Raw genomic sequence first — 23,061 nt, forward strand, 5'->3', positions numbered from 1 at the left:
CCTGTTAGAGACAAGCGTAAAACGCCATTTTTCATCAGTTTCTATGTAGGCGTTTTCATTGAGCTATTTTGCTTGATATTTACATGATTTATCAACTATAGGATCCTCACTAAAATATTAGTTACAAGATCCCATTCTCACAATTTACAAAAACGTCCCTAAAACGTTTAAAAATTAGGTTCTCAATGTAATGAACAGATAATAAACTTCCAAAATTATTATTTGAATATTTAATAAACTAGTCAGCATCAAACTTTTTTTTCTTCAATTCAAATATTTTGGTTTGCAGGGGGTTTTAACCCCCAAAACCCTCCCTTGGCTACGCCACTGTATGGATTTCAAAGTGAAAGTATGTCGCATTCCGATTGAAAGTAACTGAACTTCAAGAAATTAGGTGTGAAACATGTGACATTCATGTAAAAAATATAACGGAAAATATTTATATGTTTTCGCATATGATTAATAAGTGATATTCTTGTTTAGTCTATCCTAAATTTGAATAAAATCGAGTACACATCAAAGGCCCTTGCTGTCATAATCTTCTTTATGGGGTTGCACTTAAACTTTAAAGAAAACAATATGCACGTTGTTCATTATCGTTTACTGGCGAACGGCGGTGACCTCATCAGCTTAACACTTTTGACCACACTCTAACATATTTAATTATTAAATCTAGCTCTACGACGTTGCGTTTCGAAGCATACTGCTGTTCGTAGATAGCAGACCGATGATAATCAAGTTTTCCTGTTAGTAATGCAACAACTCCGACTGCTTGCGAGAAAACTGTGTTCTTACTCATGTTAAATGAACCATTAACACGGTAATAGACATTTCCGACTACGACCATTATAGTCGATACTTCAGATCGGATTGGAATTATTGAAGTAGTATTTATGTAACGAAAGGTCGCCGATTCATCGACGGTCAGTAATAAGTTATTGATCAAACGATTTTAGCACTGTAACAATAAGTCATTATATCATTTTAAATTAGTTCTAATTTTTTGATCAATTTTTGAAATATATGCATTTTTCATGACAGTTAAGTAATGATCTAATAGTGGTGAAAATCATTCTAGATACTAACACTCAATTAAGAACAACATCCTTGAGATAAAAATGTCAAAAATGGTTTCTTAAAATACCACATTTTAAAAAATTTAATAATATAATTTCCATTACACTCAACGAATTTTTCTGAATTTCTTCAATATTTTCTTATAATATCAGAATGCTTTTGAATGTTTTTTGAAACCCCCTTGAATCGACAATTCCACAATTATATTGAACATCTTATTTTCATCAACAAGAAAGGTACAAATGCCTTACTAGGTGGATGAAAACTGAATTTTCTATTTGGTATTTCTACTATATTTAAAAAATCTAGTTTCGAAAAGTTTCGCAGAACATAGCAGTCATAGTAACTATGCTACGACCCTATGAAAATTAAGAATCCTTCCTGTCCGTGGTATAAGCGGCACCTTTCTTCCAGCAGACCATGATGGCCTTACCAAGTCCAAAGCCGCAGTAACCGGTTCTGACAGTTAAACATTTCGATTAAACTTAGTGCAACGATCTTATTATCTTATTATCTCATTTTTATTATTATTATCACATTCGAATATTAACACAGCACGCAGCCATAATTATCATAGAAACAGTTTTCAGTTCACTTTTGACGTTTTGCGTGTTTCGAAGAACAGGTGTCTCAGCAGCAAGCACATCGGTTGCTCAATAATAAGGTAAACTACGAGTCCCAGCAGGTACGATGCGAGAACTGTTGCCGCAAATAGCATCAGCATTTTAGGAAAGGACACGTGCACCATCACCGGGATGTAGTTGATCATCCATCGTAGCAGTGGGATATGCAGCACGTACACGCTATACGAAAGTTTTCCCAAACTGGTCATCGATCGCGAGCTGAGAAACCGGCGGAATTGATCTGAAATTAAATAGGAGTGAAGTTTTGGTTATAAACTTATCGAAAATTTTAAAGTTAAAGTCAGTTGGGATGTCTTACCTGGAGGGTTCCGAAAGCAATGAATAAAACACAGCGCTCCGAAAACAATGCCATAGTTATGGTACAACACAAAGTGTAGCGTAGTGGGCCATGATGGGCGAGGAATGTCATATTTGTAGTATAGAAAAGCAGGGATCGGTCCGAGTATGATCATCAATGGACATGCTTTTCTCACTAGATTGTACAGCTGAGGAAGTAGGTGTATTGATTAGGGGGAAATTCTATAATAGTGACGTGATAGTGTCGTACCCTTGAGTTGTCAAGATTCAGCCTGCCATTTCTCGTTTGATGGTATAGGAATCCTGCGATTATTCCAGCAATGTAGGCATGAATGTTACAATAGCTTGTTTGATAGATGTGATTCATGTAGGGTTGGTAGTATAGAAGCAATTTGAGTTCACTGCAATAAGGAGTAAATATGAAACACATGTTACGAGTTACAAAATATTTTTGCTTAGGTATACAACCGAGAATATAAAGGCCCATATTAAAAATATGTTTGAAAACTCAATCGGTTCTTTCCAGAGTCGATTCCTAGTCACACCAGAAGTACCTATCCCAAATTTATACTAAATCGGGCCAGTATAGCTACCGGACCAACAAAGCTTGATGTTTGTATGGGTTTTTTAAACATTTTTTGGTTTATAGTTAGTGAAAACTAGAAAGATAATTCAACTGTGTACAACTTTGCGGAAGACTACAATTCAATAGAGTTTAGTTAGGAGAAGCTATAACATTTTAACGAAGTAATTTCTGAGATAATAAGGTTTAACATCGTATGGTGGTGAATCAGTAGTCGATTCCAAGAACTTTGCAATTTTGCGAAAAATTTGTTGGGTTCAGCAAAATAGTATGATCGAAAGAATTTGAATAAAATTGAAACTGAATGGAAGACATGTGACCTTTTTGGTACAAATATAATTTTAGTAACTGATGGATACAGATATCGATTTCGTTTCATCAGTATCCAGTAGACATTCATTCCAACAGGTGTGTACTTGTGTTCATAAGCAAACGACTGACCACGGATAGTTTCCAGCATGCAAAACAGTTCAGTTTGCTGATAAGACGCTGTGAGGTGATCTCTAAATAGCCCGATTTATTGACGCCATCTTATTATTGAGGAATACTTGTTGAAAATTCCCGGGCCCCGTATTGGTGGAGAAACGCTATGTGGGAAGCTGAGCTGCAAGCAACCGGGCGGGTTATAGGTGGTGGATAATGCTTAGTCGCGATAGCAACTAGTTGTGATTCGCGACCCGAACCAGTAGCGGGAGCTGACTGCGGGTGTGGTAGGACGAGGTTATGGGCCCTACACGTTCTAGGCTTAAATACCACATGCTCTAAAGCAGCCCTGACAAGGCGAGCTAGCGCCGCCTTCAAATAAGCGCTTAGCCCAAATCTCTCTCCTCCCGTGATCCTTCAGCGTTACTGCAAGGTTGGCGCAGGCCTAGCTAGCCGCCCATAAAAATACCATGCTCAGGAAGTTCAACAAGAAATTTCGGATGGACAAATTTGGCACAGACGTACGCAACGGAAACGGACAAGAGACTAGAAACTTGGGACATGGAACTGCAGGTCGCTTAACTTTATCGGGAGCACTCGCATACTTGCCGATATAGTGAAAGATCGCAAGTTCGACATTGTTGCGCTGCAGGAGGTGTGTTGGAAGGGGTCTACGGTGTAGGTCTTTCGCAGGAACCACACCATCTACCAACTGCGGCAGTACACACGAGCTGGGAACAGCTTTTATGGTAGTGGAGGAGATGCAAAAGCGTGTGATCGGATGGTGGCCGGTCAGCGACAGAATGTGCAGGTTGAGGATCAAGGCAAGTCTTCAACATCAGCATAATTAACGTTCATAGTCCCCACCTCGGATGTAGCGATGATGACAAGGACGAATTCTACGCGCAGCTGGAGCGTGGATACGATCGCTGCCCAAGACATGATGTCACGATCGTCATCATTAAGGTCGCTCAGGTTGGCCAGGAGGTGGAATACAGACCGGTAATTGGAAGGTTCAGCGCCCACCAGCAGACGAACGAGAACGGCCTTAGACTAATCGATTTCGCCACCTCCAAGAACATGGCCATAAGGAGCACCTTCTTCCAACACCGCCTCCTGCACCGATGCACCTGGAGATCACCGCAACAAACAGAGACGCAAATTGATCATGTTCTGATTGATGGACGGCACTTCTCGGACATTATCGATGTAAGGACCTCTCGGGGCGGTAACATCGACTTGGACCACTATGTGGTGATGGTTAAACTGCGTCTAAAACTATCCGTATCCGTAGTGAACAGTGTAAGATACCGGCGCTCGCCGCGGTGTAACCTGGACCGACTGAGGGAAACCAATGTCGCGACAACGTACGCGCAGCTTCTTGAAGCAGCGCTGCCACCGGAGAAGGAACTCATCGATGCTCCCCTTGAGGACTTCTGGACCAGGACTAAAGCAGCCATAAGCAGCACTGCGGAGAGCGTCCTGGGATACGTACAGAGGAGTCGACGGAACGATTGGTTCGATGGCGAGTGTCAAGAGATATTGGACGAGGAGAATGCAGCACGCGCAGCGATGTTGCTTCAAGCCACTCGTCAGAACATGGAGTCATATCGACGGAAGCGAAAACAGCATACTCGCCGCCTGGAAGAGTCTGAGAGAGAGAGGAGATGGAGCTGCTGTATCGCTCTCAGGAAACGCGGGCTCTCTTCAAGAAGCTAAATGACTCTCGCAACGGTTTTGTGCCGCGGCCCGAAATGTATAGAGACAAGGGAGGTGGCATCTTGACGGACGAACGTGAGGTGGTCGAAAGGTGGAGGCAGTACTACAATGAAGATCTGAATGGTGCGCAAGCGGACAATCGGGCGTTCGAGGAGGACTATTATGTCAGTATCGCAGCCGATGGGAATGTACCGGCGCCCACTATGAATGAGGTTAACGAGGCTATTCAACAGCTCAAGAACAACAAGGCAGCTGGTAAGGATGGTCTAGAAGCGGAACTCTTCAAGGTGGGTCTGGAGAAACTGACGGAAAGCATGCACCGAATAATCGAAAGAATCTGGGACAGAGAACAGCTACCGGAGGAGTGGAAGGAAGAGCTCATCACCCCGATATACAAGAAAGGCGACAAATTGGACTGTGAAAACTACTGAGCGATCACAGGGACAAATGACACGGTGGACCGTGTGGAGCTATGGAAAATGATGGACGAGAACGGCTTCCCTGGGAAGCTGACAAGACTGATTAAGGCTACGATGGATGGTGTAAGGTGTTGTGTCAAAATTTCGGGCGTCCTCTCGGATCCGTTTGAAACACGCAGAGGACTAAGACAAGGCGATGGGTTGTCCTGCCTGCTGTTCAATATAGCGCTGGGTGGTGTAATGCGAAGAGCGGGGTTCAACATACGGGGCTCGATTTTCACGAGGTCTGGACAGTTCGTGTACTTCGCTGACGACGTGGACATAATCGGTAGAAACAAGGAGACGGTAGCAGATCTGTATAGCCAACAGAAGCGCGAAGCAGCACGAGTAGGACTGAAGATAAATGTGTCTAAGACGAAGTACATGCTGGCTGGCGGAACCGATCGTGATAGGGAACGCTTGGGCAGTAGTATTACGATCGACGGAGATGAGTTCGAGGTGGTTGACGAGTTCATCTATCTAGGCTAATTTGTGACTGCGGACAATAACACCAGCCGGGAGATCAGAAGGCGTATTATGTTTGGAAGTTGTGCTTACTATGGGCTCTACAAAACTTTGAGATCCAGGAAGCTTCACCACCGCACGAAATGTAAAACACACTGATTAGACCGGTGGTTCTCTACGGGCACGAAACGTGGACATTGCTCGAGGAGGATCTGCAAGCACTCTAAATCTTCGAAAGAAGGGTCCTGAGAACGATCTTCGGTTGTGTGCAGGGGGATGGCGTGTGGAGGAGAAGGATGAACTATGAACTTGCGCGACTCTATGGTGAGCAAAGTATCCGGAAAGTAGCTCAAGCTGGAAGGGTACGGTGGGCGGGGCATGTTGTGAGGATGCCGGACAACAACCCCACCAAGTTGGGTTTCACCTCCAACCCGGCAGGTACAAGACGGAGAGGAGCGCAGCGTTTCCGGTGGCTAGACTAAGTGGACTAAGGAACCTAGCGAGTATCGGGCACCTAAGAGGTTGGAGACAAGCAGCAACTGACCGAGTGACGTGGCGGAATATTGTGGAACAGATTAAATTATATTAATATGATGTACAATCAGGAAATATATACTTGTTGAAAATCTTTTTCATTAATCTTGTACTTATATCGAAGAGTGTCCAAACCTCCAATAACAAAATACACACACACACACAAATACATACCACAATCTCGTGGGCAGTACCGGATCCAGTTTCAAAAAGTGAACCAATCCTGCTGGTATGACTACCGCAGCTATGACAACCACCCACAGTAAAGCCTTGGTTTTCTTCGGGAACTTCCAAATGAGTGCCAGTAGAAACAATACACCAAAGAACAGTTGCTGATCTGCACCCAGATACCAACCGTGGAGAAAACACATCTCCTCATCCGAAGGCAGATTGTTCACAAACAGGAAATTCTTCCATCCATGTCTCCAGCAAATACGTTGCTCCAAAGTTATGGCTTTCTGTCCGTTAGGACTAAGTTGTTCATCTACCAGCCCATCTCCAACCAGGGTTAACAGCAGAAAAAAATAGTACACCGGTAGTAACCGGATCAATCGGTTGATTATTTTGGTCCGGAAGTATCCTGAGTCGAGTGTGGGATTTTTCTGAATATCCCTCAGGAAGTTTACCGTCAACAGCATACCGGATATGACGAAAAAGTTTTGCACGCTTATCGGCGTCGTAGCGGTTAACAGTATCGTGAAAGGATGTTTGATTACCTGGAAATGTAGAAATTTAGATAGTGTATTGAATTGAATTCTTGAACCCGTGGATTGCCTACGCTTTCAATGAAACCTGGATTATTTTGTGGTATGAATACGCTCACCAACAAGCAATGAATGGCCAATGTGAATATGTTGATTAATACGCGTAGTCCATCGATATATCCAAAATCTCGGTAGAGTTCAGTCTTAGGTTCCTGTAAAAGTCGTACCCAGTTCCGTTGCACGGCAAAGGAAGACACGACCACATTTTCTGAAATAGGAACGATGCATGATCATGTCATTCATTTTAATTTATAATTACCTTTAAGATGGCGATCTGCGAATTGATCTATTGCACTGGCGCCTATCGTAGCTATAGTGATTATAATAACAATTGCCAAAAATAAAACTGTCAGCCAATCTGAAAGAGGAAAGCTATCAAAATTAAACAATTCAATTTCTTTGTTGAATGCGGTTGCACACCTATACCAGCATTTCGTTGTTCAGGCGAATCGTCACGGATGCAATATTGAATTTCCGAGTGACCAAACTGGGTGTGGTTGTAGTCTCGCTGCAGTCGGTTGTTTACACATGCATTCAGCAAGTTTCCGTACGTCAAATAGTAGGGTTCCACCCTTTCCGGCCAGTAGTTGTTAGGAACCATGTACTGCAGAAGAAATGGGGACAACAATATACGGTTACATGGTTAAATGATACAAAAGGGGAACCCCCTTGCTTGGCCCTCGTAAAAGCTCCAGGAAACCTATCTTAGTAAAACAAATTGACCAGATCGATTTTCAGAATAACTACGTTTCATTTCTATATTCGAAAGGTAAAAAAATCCGAGGATTTGTGATGTGTGATCGCACCCCTTCAACTCATAGCTCCGGAACAAGAACTCCCATCCACATGAAATTCAATAGTAGTTAATAGAAATGCCAGGTAGCTTTTGTTTGAGTTTAACTTTCATTTCTGACAAACAGGTACGGATTTAATTCAGGAACTTAGTCACTTGACTGAAGCTTCCGGATCCGTCGATGATGGCTAAAGTGATCAAAGACAGTTTTGTTGAGCATCAGTGAGCTGATGCTATAAATCCAACCTATTTGATATATATATTCCATTAAATTATGCTTCATTTAGATAACATGGTTGTGGTGTATATGACGTGAAAAATATAATGCAAAGCAAACTATATAACAGTGTGGGGCATATGACATAAAAAATCTAATGCAAACCAAACTACACAGAAAAAAATATTTTGTAATTTGAAGTTTATTTTCATGCACATATTTGGATCATGAATATAAATGTAAAATTAAGTTCCACCACAAATACACACGACTTGTCGTGCTTCCTTCAACAAATTTTACTATAATTTTACACGTGGATTGAAAATTACAGTTCCTTTAAACGGAAAATCAATGCACTTCAATGTATTTTTACTCGAATACTGCTGTAAAATGAATGACATGTAATATTACACGAATGAAAGTGTAAAATTGATTTTAACGTAATTTTTAATCAAATTTTGGATTCAATCGTTGTATGTTTACATTCGTATTGATTTACATGTCGTTTAAATTTATATAACAATAATAATCATTAGGTGATTTTCTGATATATTCTCGCGGCGAACTGAGCGAAATTCATTCAATAGTTTTTATTCAGTGTAAACGAAACACAACTTTCTTAAGCACGCGACGAACGCTACCGAAAGTTGAAAAACGAGAACGACGAGAACAAGCACGAACACGAACGATACCCCACAATGCAATGGTGACACCCAAGGAGCTTTTATTCTATTGTGACAAAGGCGAGAGTTGAGTTGGCAACTGAGGGGGGCGTCTGGTGTAAAGTTCTCAAACCGAAAGTTATTTCAACTACTTAGGCTGTGAACCATTTGGTGAAATTTTTAACTTTTAGTTAAAATCTGACACTTCGAAAGTTATTTGCAAAATAACCCTACTCTGGAGCATGGTTAAAATTGACAGAGCGATAGTTAAGTTTGACAGCTCGATGGTTAAAATTTTTCCCATGATGCAGAATAAAAAGGTGGAAACATTTTCTGTACCTAATTGAGGTTGTCAATATTTTTCAATACAAAATTAAGGGATGAAAATGGAAACGATAACGTGTTGTGTTAAGATTTGTTTGTGTTATTTCAGGATGTGGATGATTACTTTTCGTGGCTATGACTGTCATACTTAATGTAATAAGAAAAAAACTAATTTTAAAACATCGACAAATGTTCACACCTCTACCAATTTGTGGTCATCGCAGCTGTCAATTCTAAATAACTATCCATATGTCAACTTTTGAAATGGTTCGCTCTCTCGGTTAAATTTTTCCATTCAAGAGAAAATAACTTTCGAACTGCCAAATTTTAACTAAAAGTTAAAGAAAATCGCCAAATGGTTCACAGCCTTAGTAGTTAGTTCTTTCAGCAGGGTTACAGCACCACTCCTCGACACACCTACAGTTCTCCAATTTCTGCATGGCAGTCAGGCTGTGAGTCGAGACTAGTGCTCCTCCCCTACGAAGACAATCTGGGCGGCAAATTTCAGATTATCCAATTCACCGAGCCCTTCGGCTCCTTTGTGCCATTCAGCACCATGGCTCGGCTACCTTGTGCCAGTTAGTACCGCAACTCCCTTATCGCACCATTCAGCGCCATTTACTCGTTAAGCTCCCGACTTGTTCGCGAACTACTCCGTCTAGCCCCCGACGGTGGACTTAGCCTACTCAGACGGAGAGTTTCCCGACGAGAGAAGTTCTACCGAAACCGATCCAACCAGCCAGGTGTCGAGGTCAGTTCGGCGATTCCGGTGGAGCAGGGCGTCCGGTTCGCTGGTGCCCCGATGGCCCGCGACTGGTGGTGTCTCTTCGCGGTCTACTAAGTCTAGTCCCCGGCGGTGAATCTAGCTTACACCGACAAAGAGTTCCCCGACGAAGGAAGTTCTCCCGATACCGATTCTTCTTTGATTTTAGCACCACAATTTCTTAAGCCCTTTGGCTCCCTCTCGCTCCATTTCGTTCTACTTTCCCGATGAGTGATTCAGCTCCCACCCTCACTTGTTTGCGAACTACTCGGTCTACTCCCCAACAATGGTTCAAGCCTGTTCTCCTGAAACCGAGCGGTAGATTTCTCCTGATACCGATGTTCGTTTCTGTGACATTTAGCTCTCCGCGTCCTCCCGATCTACTCGATCTAGTGCCCAGCGATGGGTCTAGCCTACTCAACGGGCCATCCAGTAGGTGCTGAGGTCTATCCGGCGATTCCGGGAGGAGCGTAACTTCCAGTTCACCAGCGCCCCAACGACCCACTGCGAGCTGTGCGACGCGGTCTGCTCGGTCTAATCCCCGGCGGTGGATCTAGCCTACTAACGAGCAACCCGGTGGGGAGTCGAGATCGGTTCGGCAATTCCGGTGAAGCTTGACGTCCGATTCACAGGTGCCCCGACGACCCAAACTCGGTGCTACATCATGTACTACTCAACTGGTCCCCGGCGATGGACCTAGTCTACACAGTCAGAGAGTTCCCCGGCGGCGGAATTTCTCTCGGAACCCGATTTGTGGCTTCTTGTTGGTCCCCGCCACTTCCTCTGCAGCTCGGAGAGTATGCTCGTAACCACTCTGTTGACAGCGTCCCAGGTATGTTCGTCGCGGCACTTCTCTTCTACGATATTGTCCACTGTCCCGAGGAAAAAACAAGAAATTCACAACGAGTAATCTCCTTGTATTTTGCATTATCAACCGCGTGAGCTTCCGCATTGCTGAATCGCAAGATTTGATCGATAATGGCACCATCAAAAAATTGAAAAAATGCATCAATGTGAGTTTTGATCAAATGAACTGTATGACGCTCCCATAAGCTGCCATTGATCCGAGCTGCCATTAGTTGATCCGATTTTCAGTTCTGGAGTTAGGGTTGAAGAGTACGGTCGCACAGCAAATACCATTATAAACTGGTAACACATGGTGTCCGAATATTGTAATACATATGACAAATTCTTTCGTGACGTTACCACGATTTGAGGAATCTTCATCCTACAAATATGAATCTTTCGTGAAATTTTATCTACTTTCCGAATCTGTAATAAGTTTTGATGTAGGCGTTCATTTGATATAGTAATAGCATATTTGTCGAATGAAGATTCGTCAAATCGTTGTAAACGTCACGGAAGAATGTGTCATATTCGAATATATTCAACATTAGGGATCATCCATAAATGACGTAGCATTATATGGGGGAGGGAGAGTTTTGTTTTTTGTGATGATGTGTGGCGACAGGGGTGTAGGGGGTCATGTCATGATCCGTAGCTTTTTTAAAGGGGAACAGGGGTTGACCTGATGCCACGACCATCTTACCCGCTTCATCTACTAACCTTTTCTTTTATTTTTTACGTGGACAAGGGGGGGGGGTAGTCAAGCTACGCAATTACCAGGGGGTATTTAGAGGTTTGTGACGAAATGCTACGATCGGGGAGGGGGGTGTTAAAAATCACTCAAAAATGCTACGTCATTTAGGGATGATCCCTTACTTGAATTGGCGGGTCTGGATCACTAATGACCAATGTAGCTTTGACCACATTGGCCACCTATGACGGTTACTAAATTAATGCCACACCTATTTTCCAGTGAACTTGATTTCAAATGAAAGATATATTATTTCCATTGACTGCTATTGAATTTCGTTCAGTACTGACTTTTGATTCCGGAGTTGCAGCAAATACAAATATGTTAAAGTATGAACATATTGAATTAAGTACATTACCTGTGTAAAGTCAGAACTACTTAGTAAAATTTGTATCAATTTAATTTGTACAACTTGTCTGAAAAAAGGATGCAAAAATATTGTCAAAAATTAATGTCTAGAACGGCATGCTTTGACCGAGTCTATCAAAACGCGTTGCCATTGATAATTATTTTTCAATAATTGCAACTTGTCAAGCAGAAATGAAGCATTGGGTTCTTTAAATCTAGTTTTCTGCGAGTCATAAAATGATGACCCTTTTGTATGGGACCTTGGCGTATTTAATTTGTATTTGGTTGCAGGTTGGTTATTGCGGTCACACTGGAATATCTCACATAAAACGATACAATCGTAATACCTCATATGTTAAAAATCTATTGAAACGATCAAACTTCTTTCCATGAAAGACGAGATTTGTGGAATTCCGGACTACATACGCCCACAAGTGGTTCCAAACCTTTTTATAATAAATTCCGAGAAATCGACTGCTCTAAGATGTTTTATACTGACGGATCAAACCTCGAAGGGTCCACTGGCTTCGGTATTTTCAATCAAAATTTCACCGCCTCCTACGGTATATACCGTAAACCGGGGTGACATTGATCACTTTTCGAAGTAATCATTCCGTATTTTTAGACGCAACACATTTTTTTTCACGTTTAATATTTTTAAACCATGTGCTGATGTATGGAGAACAAGATTGGATGGTTTTACCTAAAATTGTCCGCTTACAACTATTTTTCCAAAAATGATTTCAAGTTGAAGTCCGTTTTGTATTCTGGGGTGACTTTGATAACCTGCATGTTCACCCACCTTAAGTGATTGATGTCACTGTTTTTCATTCAAATGTTTGTTTAAACTAATTCTGGAAATATATTCATTGTTAAATAGATGTTAATTGGTATCATACAAAGCATTTCAATGTACTGTAAAATTCGAGTAACCAAAATTCATATAATTTTGGTCCAACTAGAATAAAAAATTCTGAAAACCTTTAAAACTGCTAAAATTGTCTTATTTCAGTGCTTTTTTGATGTACAAAAAGTTTCACCCATTTTAACACGTTGGAATATTGAACAATAAAAAAAATGTAGCGAATTTCAGCTTTAAATAATTTGAAATAATTGTCAACTTGTTTCACCAAAAAATGTATTTAAAATAAACACACTCTTAAAACTAAATTTGGCACATCCCAATCTAAAGGAAAATAAAAATTCGCTTGTAATTTATTACTATTGCTCAAATCTGAGATTTATTTGTTTTATAAAAAATAGACACTTTACGAAGCTTCGTAAAAATCAGGTAAAGTCAAATTACGGTTTTTTGTAGTTTTTGTAACCAAAACCGAACAATATGCTCAAAAAGTATAACAAATCAGTATTTTATAAGTTTAAAGTAAAAATCATTTCAAATTAAAATGATTCGGTAGACTATTCTGGTTTAATAAGCTATCTACGAAAAAAGTTTCGAGTGATCAAAGTCACCCCGGTTTACGGTAGCGATTTTTTTTGAAATTCTCTAAGCCTTCCTTCATATTGTGACAAGTGTAAAAGTTAGCTCAAATACCAAATTTCACATAGCTTGGACAATTTATGACACCCTCCAACTTCAATTGAAGCTTGTGCCATTGGCCCCATGGGCAAATATTAGGGGCAAATACATTAAATGCTAGAACTTTTGAACTGGCCTTTGGAAAATTACAATGCATACATTTTTAAAGGGAACAATCTTAGTGTCTTGGGTTCTTGTAAAAATACGGAAGTAACAGTATTGTTATATTCAGGGCCGGCGGAACACGTGGGTAGTATGGGTAGTACAACCCACTCCAAAAATTTGCGAGGTGGGGGGAATTACCCACTCGAAAGTTTGTAACAAACCAAAACCTGAGATTAACCATGAAAGTGTCTCGCATACAAAATGCATACGTCTGAAATTCTGGATGTAAAACAATTTCACCTTTTTTATTCAGAAATTTCTTTTATTTACAATTTAAATTTCTTGAAAATATGGGATAATAATGAGGATTTGTTTGAAATTTATTTTTCATATTTATATTAAGGGGAATACATTTTGGCCCATCTACATCTTATAACAAGTAGTTAAGATCGATATACAAAATATATTATTGCAATTTTATTCGGACTAAAGCATGTAGTAAGAAATATTTTTAAAGACTAGATGTACAATTTGTCATTTTTAAATTTTTTATTTGATTAAACGTTGAAGCAAAGAGAAATACTAGTAGGCTGTTTATAAGAAAGACAAAATAAATATACAAGAGGGATTAATTCCAACATCAGCAGCAAAGACCGTATCAGGGAAAGTGAAAAAAGGGTGGACAGGGAAAAAAGAATTTAAACCTGCAGCTTCGTGGCAAACGGAAGATCACTGTCAGGACATGATGAACAGGATCACCGACTGGCCTCCTTGGATTCACTAGGAACAATTGGGATCATATTTCAAGGGAACTGTGAGCATGTTAATAAAAAGAGAAGAGATAACTAAACTTGGATATCTAACGCGTTTAAAAATATGTAAATGAGAGACATATTGATATGGATCGAGGATAGTCACTTAACTGGAACGTGGCCGAAGAGATTTAATACGCCGGTGATTCGCATTCAACGTACAATGATTGGACATGTCTCGAGATATCACCCGAAGGAAGTCACGACCTTCATCCATCACCTTTAAACCAAGGTTTGTTAATACCTTTGGGATTCCTAAACTTTCTTACGACATTTGCCAAGTTTCGAGCGTCTTCTGACAAGAAATCCTGAAAAACTCGTTGAAGGTACGCGATCGTTCATAAATATTACCTTCTAATGGCTAAGTGTCCGCCTTCTCATTACTCGAAGTGGAGCAAAGTGAATGAGCTCAAACTAATATTTGTATTTGGTAGGTAATCTGGTACGATTGTTAATACAAAGCACTCAGGAACTCCCCATTTCCCTAGGAAAAACAAGTAGTGCTTTCCATGATTCATCAAACGGAGAGTCTCCTTGGAACTGCACCGATGTGGATCTACAAGGAATGCAGTTCGCCGAAAAAGGATTCTTAGTTCCGTGTATTCCAATCAAAGTTCGAATCATGTACACAACGTAGGGCCTAGCCACCAGACGAAATATTGTTTTTCTCGTTAATCCGTCGACGAGCCGGTGCCAATAACCGCGTTTTCAGCTTCATCAAGTTTTTCATTTGCGTTTCTAACGTAGCGTCTATTCGTAAAAATTCGGGCTATCCAAAATGCAGAAAGTCCCTGCAAGACTTTTGCGCTTACAATTCTGTGCAGTCTCTGCCCACCACGGAGTAGGAGACCGTCCACGGTTGGTCGCGCCGAATAGACTTGTTTCCTCTGACCTTTAATTGCATGTAGAGCATCAAGCCTGTCAAAACGTTGTACAGTTCAATCGGAGGAATTTCTTGTTTTGATTCGATTGTTTCGGATATAGTGGTCACGTAGAATATCGTGGGAGTTGAACCAGCTGAGGTGCGATGTATATGGAAACAATATCAATAAGTTTTTGCCTTTGATTCGGACTTGAAAAGCGACAACTGGTGCCTGGTACCAAACAATGGCTAATCCGATTGAAATTATAGCACGTTTTGATCCCTAGAACGCTCCTACATAGTGTATTCTCGGCACTGGCGAATTGTGTTAAAATTGTGGAAGATCTACATCGGAAGTTTACTAGGTTTTACATAATGCAAATGCATTGTGTACAACCTAGGAAAATAATAGGACTGACGCGCCTACGTCGGTTTTGTAACAGCACCCATCAAGGGACATTCTCAAGCCTTTACGAGGAAGCTTAGGAGAGGAAATGATTCTCCTCTTTTGAATATTTATAGGCACATTAGAAGATGTTCCCACAATGGGGACAGGGACGAATGACCACAGAGTTAATGTCCCCTCAAATAAAACTATCCATCCATCTCACAATGGGATTGTCAGAATCTTGCCGTGGCCGGTGACGTAGCCCTTTTTACAATTTCCTCTCGGAGGGTTCCTCAAACGAGTGCTTGAGTTTTTCCCCGTATAATTTATATGTGGGGCAAGGTCGACAGTTCATGAGGAGTCTCTTAACAGAAGCAAAACTTTTCATAATTCTCTCCGCATTTTCCACACCGTGCCTTTTTTCTACAATGGGTAACTCTATGGCCCCATTGCGGTACAAAAAGGCGAACAGGTAGACCAGCTCCGTTAAAAAAAAGAACAGATCTGGTGAAGGCTGAACGCAATTGCTTGCATATTGACTGACTAAAGCGACTGGAAGGAGCCAACCACATATTTCGTAATTAAAGCTCCTCTCGGAGGCTACACCATTAATCTCTACTTCCTGGGTAGGCACGTAGACAAAATACTCCTTCGAACACGCCCTACTGTTTTTTAGATAAATCACGCGATATATCGATGATGATCCAGGGGCCGGTTGTATTAAATGGGTATGGTTTGCATTGAAAAGGATTTTTTGCCATCAAAGCCTGGAAGAATGTTGGTCGACGGAGCTACCTTCCCATTAGTCCACACCAGGCATTGCATTTATCGCTCATATCAGTAAATGAGTCCGTATAATTTGGCACTGCTCCAATAAAAACTCACATTTTCACACGAAAAGTTATTGGCACTCACATAACTTCACCGGATAAATACGAGGCATTATTTCTCCAGAGCAATAAATCCACGGTAGAATGAGCGAATGAGGTTATCGCGATATGCTTTTTGCGCTCTCAGTCTTGCTACCGCTATTCCAAACCACGAAAGAACAAGTCTATCGTAATTCTTTGTCGCTTTTCTTAGAAACGAAGTGTATATTAAACTTATTACTGGTAGTGTATATAACCTCTAATATTAAACAAAATGAATGGTGAGCCCAGAAAAAAAATCCGTGTCTGACATTTTTAAAAGTTTGTTGATGCTTCTTGCAAGATCTGAAAATGACTAAAAGACCGTAAGGAGATAAAAGGGTAAACAACATCCATATTTTCAACTTTTTGCCTGGAACCATATTTTTCCATAGTAGTCTAATTTAAATTTAATGATATTGCTTGAAAATTAGAGATGAATATGAATTAATGCTTATTTTTAATTGTGAAGTCATGAAAAACAAATAACTTGTAACGTGACAGATCGAAAATTCGAAAAAGTTTTGTGGACCACACCAACAGCTTGCAGACAATGTCTAACCTACATTTTTTCTTACAACTTTGAATCTACTTTTTGAAATTGTGTTGTGAATGCCTTAAAGGTTTATTCATTTTTGAGCTAACACAGCTAATCTTATGTAACGTGACAGATGTTTTCTGCTATAAAGCAATTGCATCAAGTTTGATTCAATTACGTCAAAAATGGAGACCATCTTCGATTCTGATGAAACTTTTTACGTTTCATCTATGTGGGAGACTAAAAATTTTGCATAGTTAAACAGTGCATAGCGAGTTCTAGGGAACTAATTCTTCTGTGGTTATATTTTTCGGTGAAATTGAAACAAAAAAATAAAAAAAAGTTGAAAAATAGAATTACAAAAAGCAATGATTTTTTTTGTTAAAGCAAGCCTAAAAATAGAAAAAAACTGTAATTGCATTAATAAGAAGTTATTAGTAAGAATGCATTTTTCACAACGACTTTTAGTATGCTTCTAGTTCTTAGTATTTTCTAGTATTTTCCAGTCATAAATGAATTTTTCTTATCCAATATTAATACTAAATATCATTTGCTTCAAAAATAAAAAAAATTCCGAAAATATATTGTTTTTTTTTCAACGAATATATCTAGTAGCGAAAATACACCATTTTTATAAGTTATTCACAAAAACCAAACGTTGAAAATCATAACACGCTTGGAATTTAATTAAATAAAAAAAGGTTTAAAATATAATTACATTGTGAAGAAAATAACAATTAAAGATTTTTTAACAACAACTTGAAACATATTTCAAGAATCTTTAAATTTTTAATTTCATATTTTTCTGTAAATAATTTAGTTATAGAATGTATTTCAAAAAGTTTTTCCAATTCAAAATGCTCATGAAAAGGATCCTTCAAAATGCAGATGCTTTTAAGATATTTTGGATTTTCTTTCGCCATAATGCGTTACTTCGTGAAATTACGACCTTTTCATAAGTTATTCACGTTTGTTCATCAAAACGAATATGTCTTTTTTTCAAAATAAACAATAAATTTTCCGCTAATACTCAGTTTCCAGATCAAGGAAGATTTGTGTATGACTGCCTGGATATCTTTGCTTCAATAAAACTACAGAACTGTAACATGTCAGATCCTGGTTGTAACGTGACAGATCATTGCGAATACAGCATTAAATCGAAAAACAAGTTTTTCTTAAGGAAAACTATGTTTCAAATTTTTCTTTGTTTTCCAAGCTTTAACACAATCACGAAAATTTGGGGGCCAACGGAACAGACTTTTTCAATTTAGTCGGGCAACCTTCAAACTCACTGCGACAATTCTCGACAAACATGTCAAATGGTCCTAAGTGCAAATGAGAGCCTCTCTTTGTTTACTTTCTCTTTCGATTATTACGGCATCATCTTAAAACTTTTCAATATTGTTTCAGGATATATCGAAAAACTCTGATCGACTAGCTTATTCTGCTAAGAGTCAATGATGATGTCAACGTTGCAATGCAGACCTTCTCCAATGTTATGAGCTATGCTATCGATCGCTATGTATCCAAAAAAGTGGCCTTCAATCTAAGCACCCAGCGTGGCACACTGCCGAGTTGAGACGGTTAAAAGCGACTAAAAGAGCCGCTCTGAAGAAGTATGCCAAGTTTGGGGGCTACGTGCTGCGACAACACTACGTTCATGTTAACCAAGTCTACAAAAAGACATCGAAGCGTTGCCATGCCGATTACTTGCGAAACGTGCAACGTAAGTTAAAGTCCGAACCTAAAACCTGAAAGCATGTAAACGAGCAAAGAAAGGAATCCGGGTTGCCTTCAACGATGAGGTATGGAGGATGTATGAGCTCTAGTTTACAAGAGATTTGCCAACTATTCTCTGAAAAGTTCGCGAGTGTTTTCTCGATAACGAGAAACTGACACCGACCCATGTTTCAAGCGCGGCTCTTAATGTACCTCAATCAGACCAGTCTTTGACCTCTATCAATATCGACAATAATAAATAATGGTACAACTGGCGATTGGCAAAATGAAGGCTTCAACCTCGGCAGGCCCAGATGGTATACCAACTATGATTCTAAAAAAATACTCTGCCGGTCTAATTGAACCTCTTTGTCCTCTGTTTCAATTGTCGCTAACAACCGGAGTATTTCCCGAACTCTGGAAATCCTCCTTCATGTTTCCAGTTCAGAAAAAGGTGATAAAAAGGTAGTTGACAACTACCGTGGTATTACAACGCTAAGCGTAGTTCCTAAGCTGTTTGAAATGGCTGTGTTGGAACCCATCTCCAGCCACTGCAAACAGTATTTCTCCGAGACTCAGCATGGATTTATGCCGAAACGTTCAACATTTACGAATCTTCTGTCGTTCACAACATATGTTACAGATGCCATGTCGGACGGACTTCAAACTGACGTTATCTACACGGACCTTTCAGCTGCCTTTGACAAGATTAATCACGCTATTGCAGTGGCAAATGTTGGATAGATTTTGCTTTGGTACTAATATTCTCCGTTGGATGCAATCGTATCTCAGTGATCGTCGTCTAGCAGTCAAGATAGGTGATTATGTATCCGAAGAGTTCTTTGCTTCATCTGGTATTCCACAAGGCAGCCATCTCGGTCCATTGATTTTTCTTCTGTATTTCAATAACGTCAACTTTTGTTTAGAAGGACCACGGTTGTCTTTCGCCGACGACCTCAAGTTATACCATAGAATCCGGAATACTGATGATGCAGCTTTCCTTCAACGCCAACTGGAAACCTTTGGGGAATGGTGCGAGATCAACCGAATGACCCTAAACCCTAAGAAATGTACGGTCATTACGTTCTCGAGGAAAAAAACGCCAATTCGATTCGATTACTGTCTAGCTGAATCCACGATTGACAGAGCGAATTGTGTCAAAGATCTTGGAGTTTTTCTTGATGAACGACTGACGTTTAAACAGCATATCAGCTATATTGTCGCAAAGGCATCACGCTGTTTGGGGTTCATAATGAGAATATCTACGCACTTTTCAGATATTTACTTGTTCGATCAACTCTGGAATATTGTTCAGTTGTGTGGAACCCTCATTATCTTAACGGTGTCCATCGAATTGAGACAGTACAGCGCAGATTTGTTCAATTTGCCCTTCGTCGATTGCCTTGGAGCAACCCTCACCAGCTGCCAAGTTACGAAAGCCGGGGTTTGCTTATTGGACTCGATACATTGCAAGTGCGGCGGGATCTATTCCGTGCTATGACGATTTCGGTTATTTTGCAAAATCAAATTGACTGCTCCGAGCTTCTCAGTGCGATAAATATGAACGTTCGCCCTCGCAATAATTTATTCCTCCGATTACCTCTTCGCCGGACTAACTATGGAGTAAACGGTACCATCATTGGTTTGCAGCGGACCTTCAACAGAGTGTCATCCGAGTTCGATCTTCACATTCCACGTAGCAGATTACAATTTGACTTTTTAAATAGATTAAGAAATTATCATTAGACCACACTGTCTGTTGATATCAATTATAAATAAATAAATAAATAAATAAATAAATAAATAGTTGAGTAACAAACGTATAAACTACCGAGTTATTAGCGAAAGAGAAAGTAAACAAAGAGAAACTGTCATTTGCATTTAGGACCATTTGAAATGTTTGGCTAGAATTGTGTACAGACTTATCAAAATGACATTAAAACGAAACTTGTTCATAACAGAAAATAACTTTCTGTAGAAAAAAATGTGCGGCTTAGTAACCTTAATAATGTGCAATTATGATAGAATCTGATTTTATCGTTTTTGCAGACTTATCTTATGAAATATGTGTAAACTTGTAACGTGACAAACAAAAGCCTTGACCATTTGACACTCGGTCCTCTGGGCCGGGATTATGATGGCGATTTTTAGAGTGATTGCATATCCTTTCTATATGAGAAAAGCAAAAATACATAAATTTTATCGCATTACTGCGCAATGCGGTTGCTATAAGCAGTGCGGTTTTATTAATTTTTTGCGGTGCAGACAATCCATTTACCGCCGACATCCGCACCGCGACGAACCCTATCTATCATTATGACTCTTTTTGAGATTTTACTACTTAGTCCGCTCTGACTAAACACCGACCATGTATAAATGACGATAGGTCATGAGTGATTGCCATAACTTTAACGCATAAAACTGTATGAGAAAAAAATATTCGTTTTCACTAAGTCAAGCGGGATACTTTCTTCAGTGTAGCACAATTGTTATGTGAGTAACCTTTCGTTCTATTCAATTAACACAAAGCTTGTCACAAGAGTATGCTCCTTTTAATTGAATAATAGTAGGCTGGTGTTGAAGATTCCAATTGCATTTGTATATAATCTACTCAGTTATATAGTCGATAAACCAAAAGGTTCAAGAAACTTTGGGTAAGTATGTGTTAGAATAGAACTTTTGGTAGTATGCGTTGAACAAAATTAGATCATTTTCAACGGTTTATTCGTATGTAACATTCATTAAACTGTGAAAGAAAATCACTCCATTATGATTCAAATTTTGCAAAATTGTTGCTAAAAACACTATCAACCTAGCTGAATGGCGCTTTTGGAAAAGTAGCTGTGTTTTTTTACAACTCGCTATATTATGGCGTACCTCAGTACAGTGCAATAGCGTGACGAAAAATTATAGATACTGGTTTACAAGCAGCATTCAGCCATGAATATTATTTAATGAATCGAGTGATATTCTTCTTTTGGAGTTTAATAAAGGTTTTATATGGATGAACCAGAGGCATATTTTATGAACATTACCGAGGGTTCCATTCATACACACGCTCAACAACAATTTCTTATGTCTTAATACTAAAATACTCACCCTGTGATTAATCGTGAACTTTGGATAGTACAATCGTTGACGTTCGCTTTCACTAACTCCTGCTAGCTCCTCCACGCAGTCAGCGACACAAACGCCCCATTCCAGCTCATTCCGTCGGAAGCCTGTCTCAATCCGAATCAAATCCTGTCGACGAGGAGAAATGTGCAAACCATAAATTTTAGTTGAGCACGGGTGGAATCGAATCAAAAAAACTTACCAGTGGGTCAACGGTATCCGTCTTATGGTTGACCACTAGAACGCAGAAAACTGCCGTAGAATTACTCTGCAGACATTGCTTGTAATCGTCATACCGGTACAGTGGAGGAATAATTGTGGAACTAAGTGAGCAGTTAGCACTCGCTACTAACAGAAGAAACTGTGCCCAACGAGATGTCATCCTCGTAGCGTTACTCCCACTCGGTTGCATGTTCTGTTCAGACTAGATCAACGATCGTCCTCATATCCGACAAATGAACACACCGCACTATTTACGAGTACCTTTTATTAGTTGGTTTGACTAAGTGCATTTCGTTACTGAATGATCAGTTCACATGAGGTATTTCTCGGATGTCAAGTGCTTTCAACACATTGTAATCACTGTTGACAAAAGAAAATACGGTCGTGTGCGGCACCGTTGGTTGGGAAGTTCAAGTCACATTAGGTCAAGTTGAAGCTGCTGCGCGCAATGAGTTCCAGTCAGATACAGTCATAAAAGGTAATTTTACATTAAGTTGCTGGGGTGACTGGAAGTAGCACCTCAATTTCGATACACACATGCGTCATGAATCAAGTCAACGTCATCTGAAAGCGAGCGTATTTTTCATCAAATACCCGTTTTAATGCAACTAGTGGAGCAATTGTACCTTTCTCATCTAAAAGTTCTAGCAAACTATGGTCGGATATGCTCAGTAGAAATATGGAAATGGCAATATGGATGGGTGGGAAATGTGACACAATTTTAAGCCCACAGTAATCGAGGATTGTAAGTTTAAGCCGTTCGATATGAATTTCACACGCTGAGCCAAGTTTCGGTTTTGCTATGTTTCAACGGCAAATCAGAACTTATGTCTGTCAAAGACACTAACAATTTTGTTCACTATTCTTCGACTTCTCATGGGGAGGTTATTACTTGACCAAAGTAATCAAATTATGAAAAATTTCTTCGGAATTAAAGACATTGTTCGTGAAACGGTCAGGAAATCATGGTATATATTTGGTGTTAATGGTCGAACAACGAAACATTCCATTCGTAGCCTAATAGACAGATTATGCACGAAATACACTCCAAATCAATTTTCATCAATTGTCAATTTCATCAACTGAACAATATTTTCTCAAATTTTCATCACAAAATACAGTAAGATTTCGTTTTTGGCACGTTCCGTTTTTGGGATGCTTCATTTTCGGCAACAAAAAGTTCCG

At 39.8% G+C, this 23,061-nt stretch overlaps 1 protein-coding gene across 1 annotated transcript; it reads right to left on the reverse strand.

The window, feature by feature from the left end:
• Nucleotides 1–1,498: 1,498 nt before the first annotated feature.
• Nucleotides 1,499–22,144, reverse strand: LOC131692428 (regulator of hypoxia-inducible factor 1-like). Its single transcript, XM_058979470.1, has 9 exons — nt 21,857–22,144; nt 21,640–21,783; nt 7,385–7,568; nt 7,224–7,322; nt 6,979–7,172; nt 6,375–6,916; nt 2,269–2,419; nt 2,020–2,206; nt 1,499–1,941 (listed from the first exon to the last, which is right to left on the reverse strand). The coding sequence occupies exons 1-9, from the start codon at nt 22,064–22,066 to the stop codon at nt 1,664–1,666; spliced, it is 1,989 nt and encodes a 662-aa protein (XP_058835453.1). The 5' UTR covers nt 22,067–22,144; the 3' UTR covers nt 1,499–1,663.
• Between the last annotated feature and the right edge of the window lie 917 nt (nt 22,145–23,061).

The sequence above is a fragment of the Topomyia yanbarensis genome, chromosome 3 (genome assembly GCF_030247195.1).
Source record: "Topomyia yanbarensis strain Yona2022 chromosome 3, ASM3024719v1, whole genome shotgun sequence".
In the NCBI taxonomy this organism is placed as follows: Eukaryota; Metazoa; Arthropoda; class Insecta; order Diptera; family Culicidae; genus Topomyia; species Topomyia yanbarensis.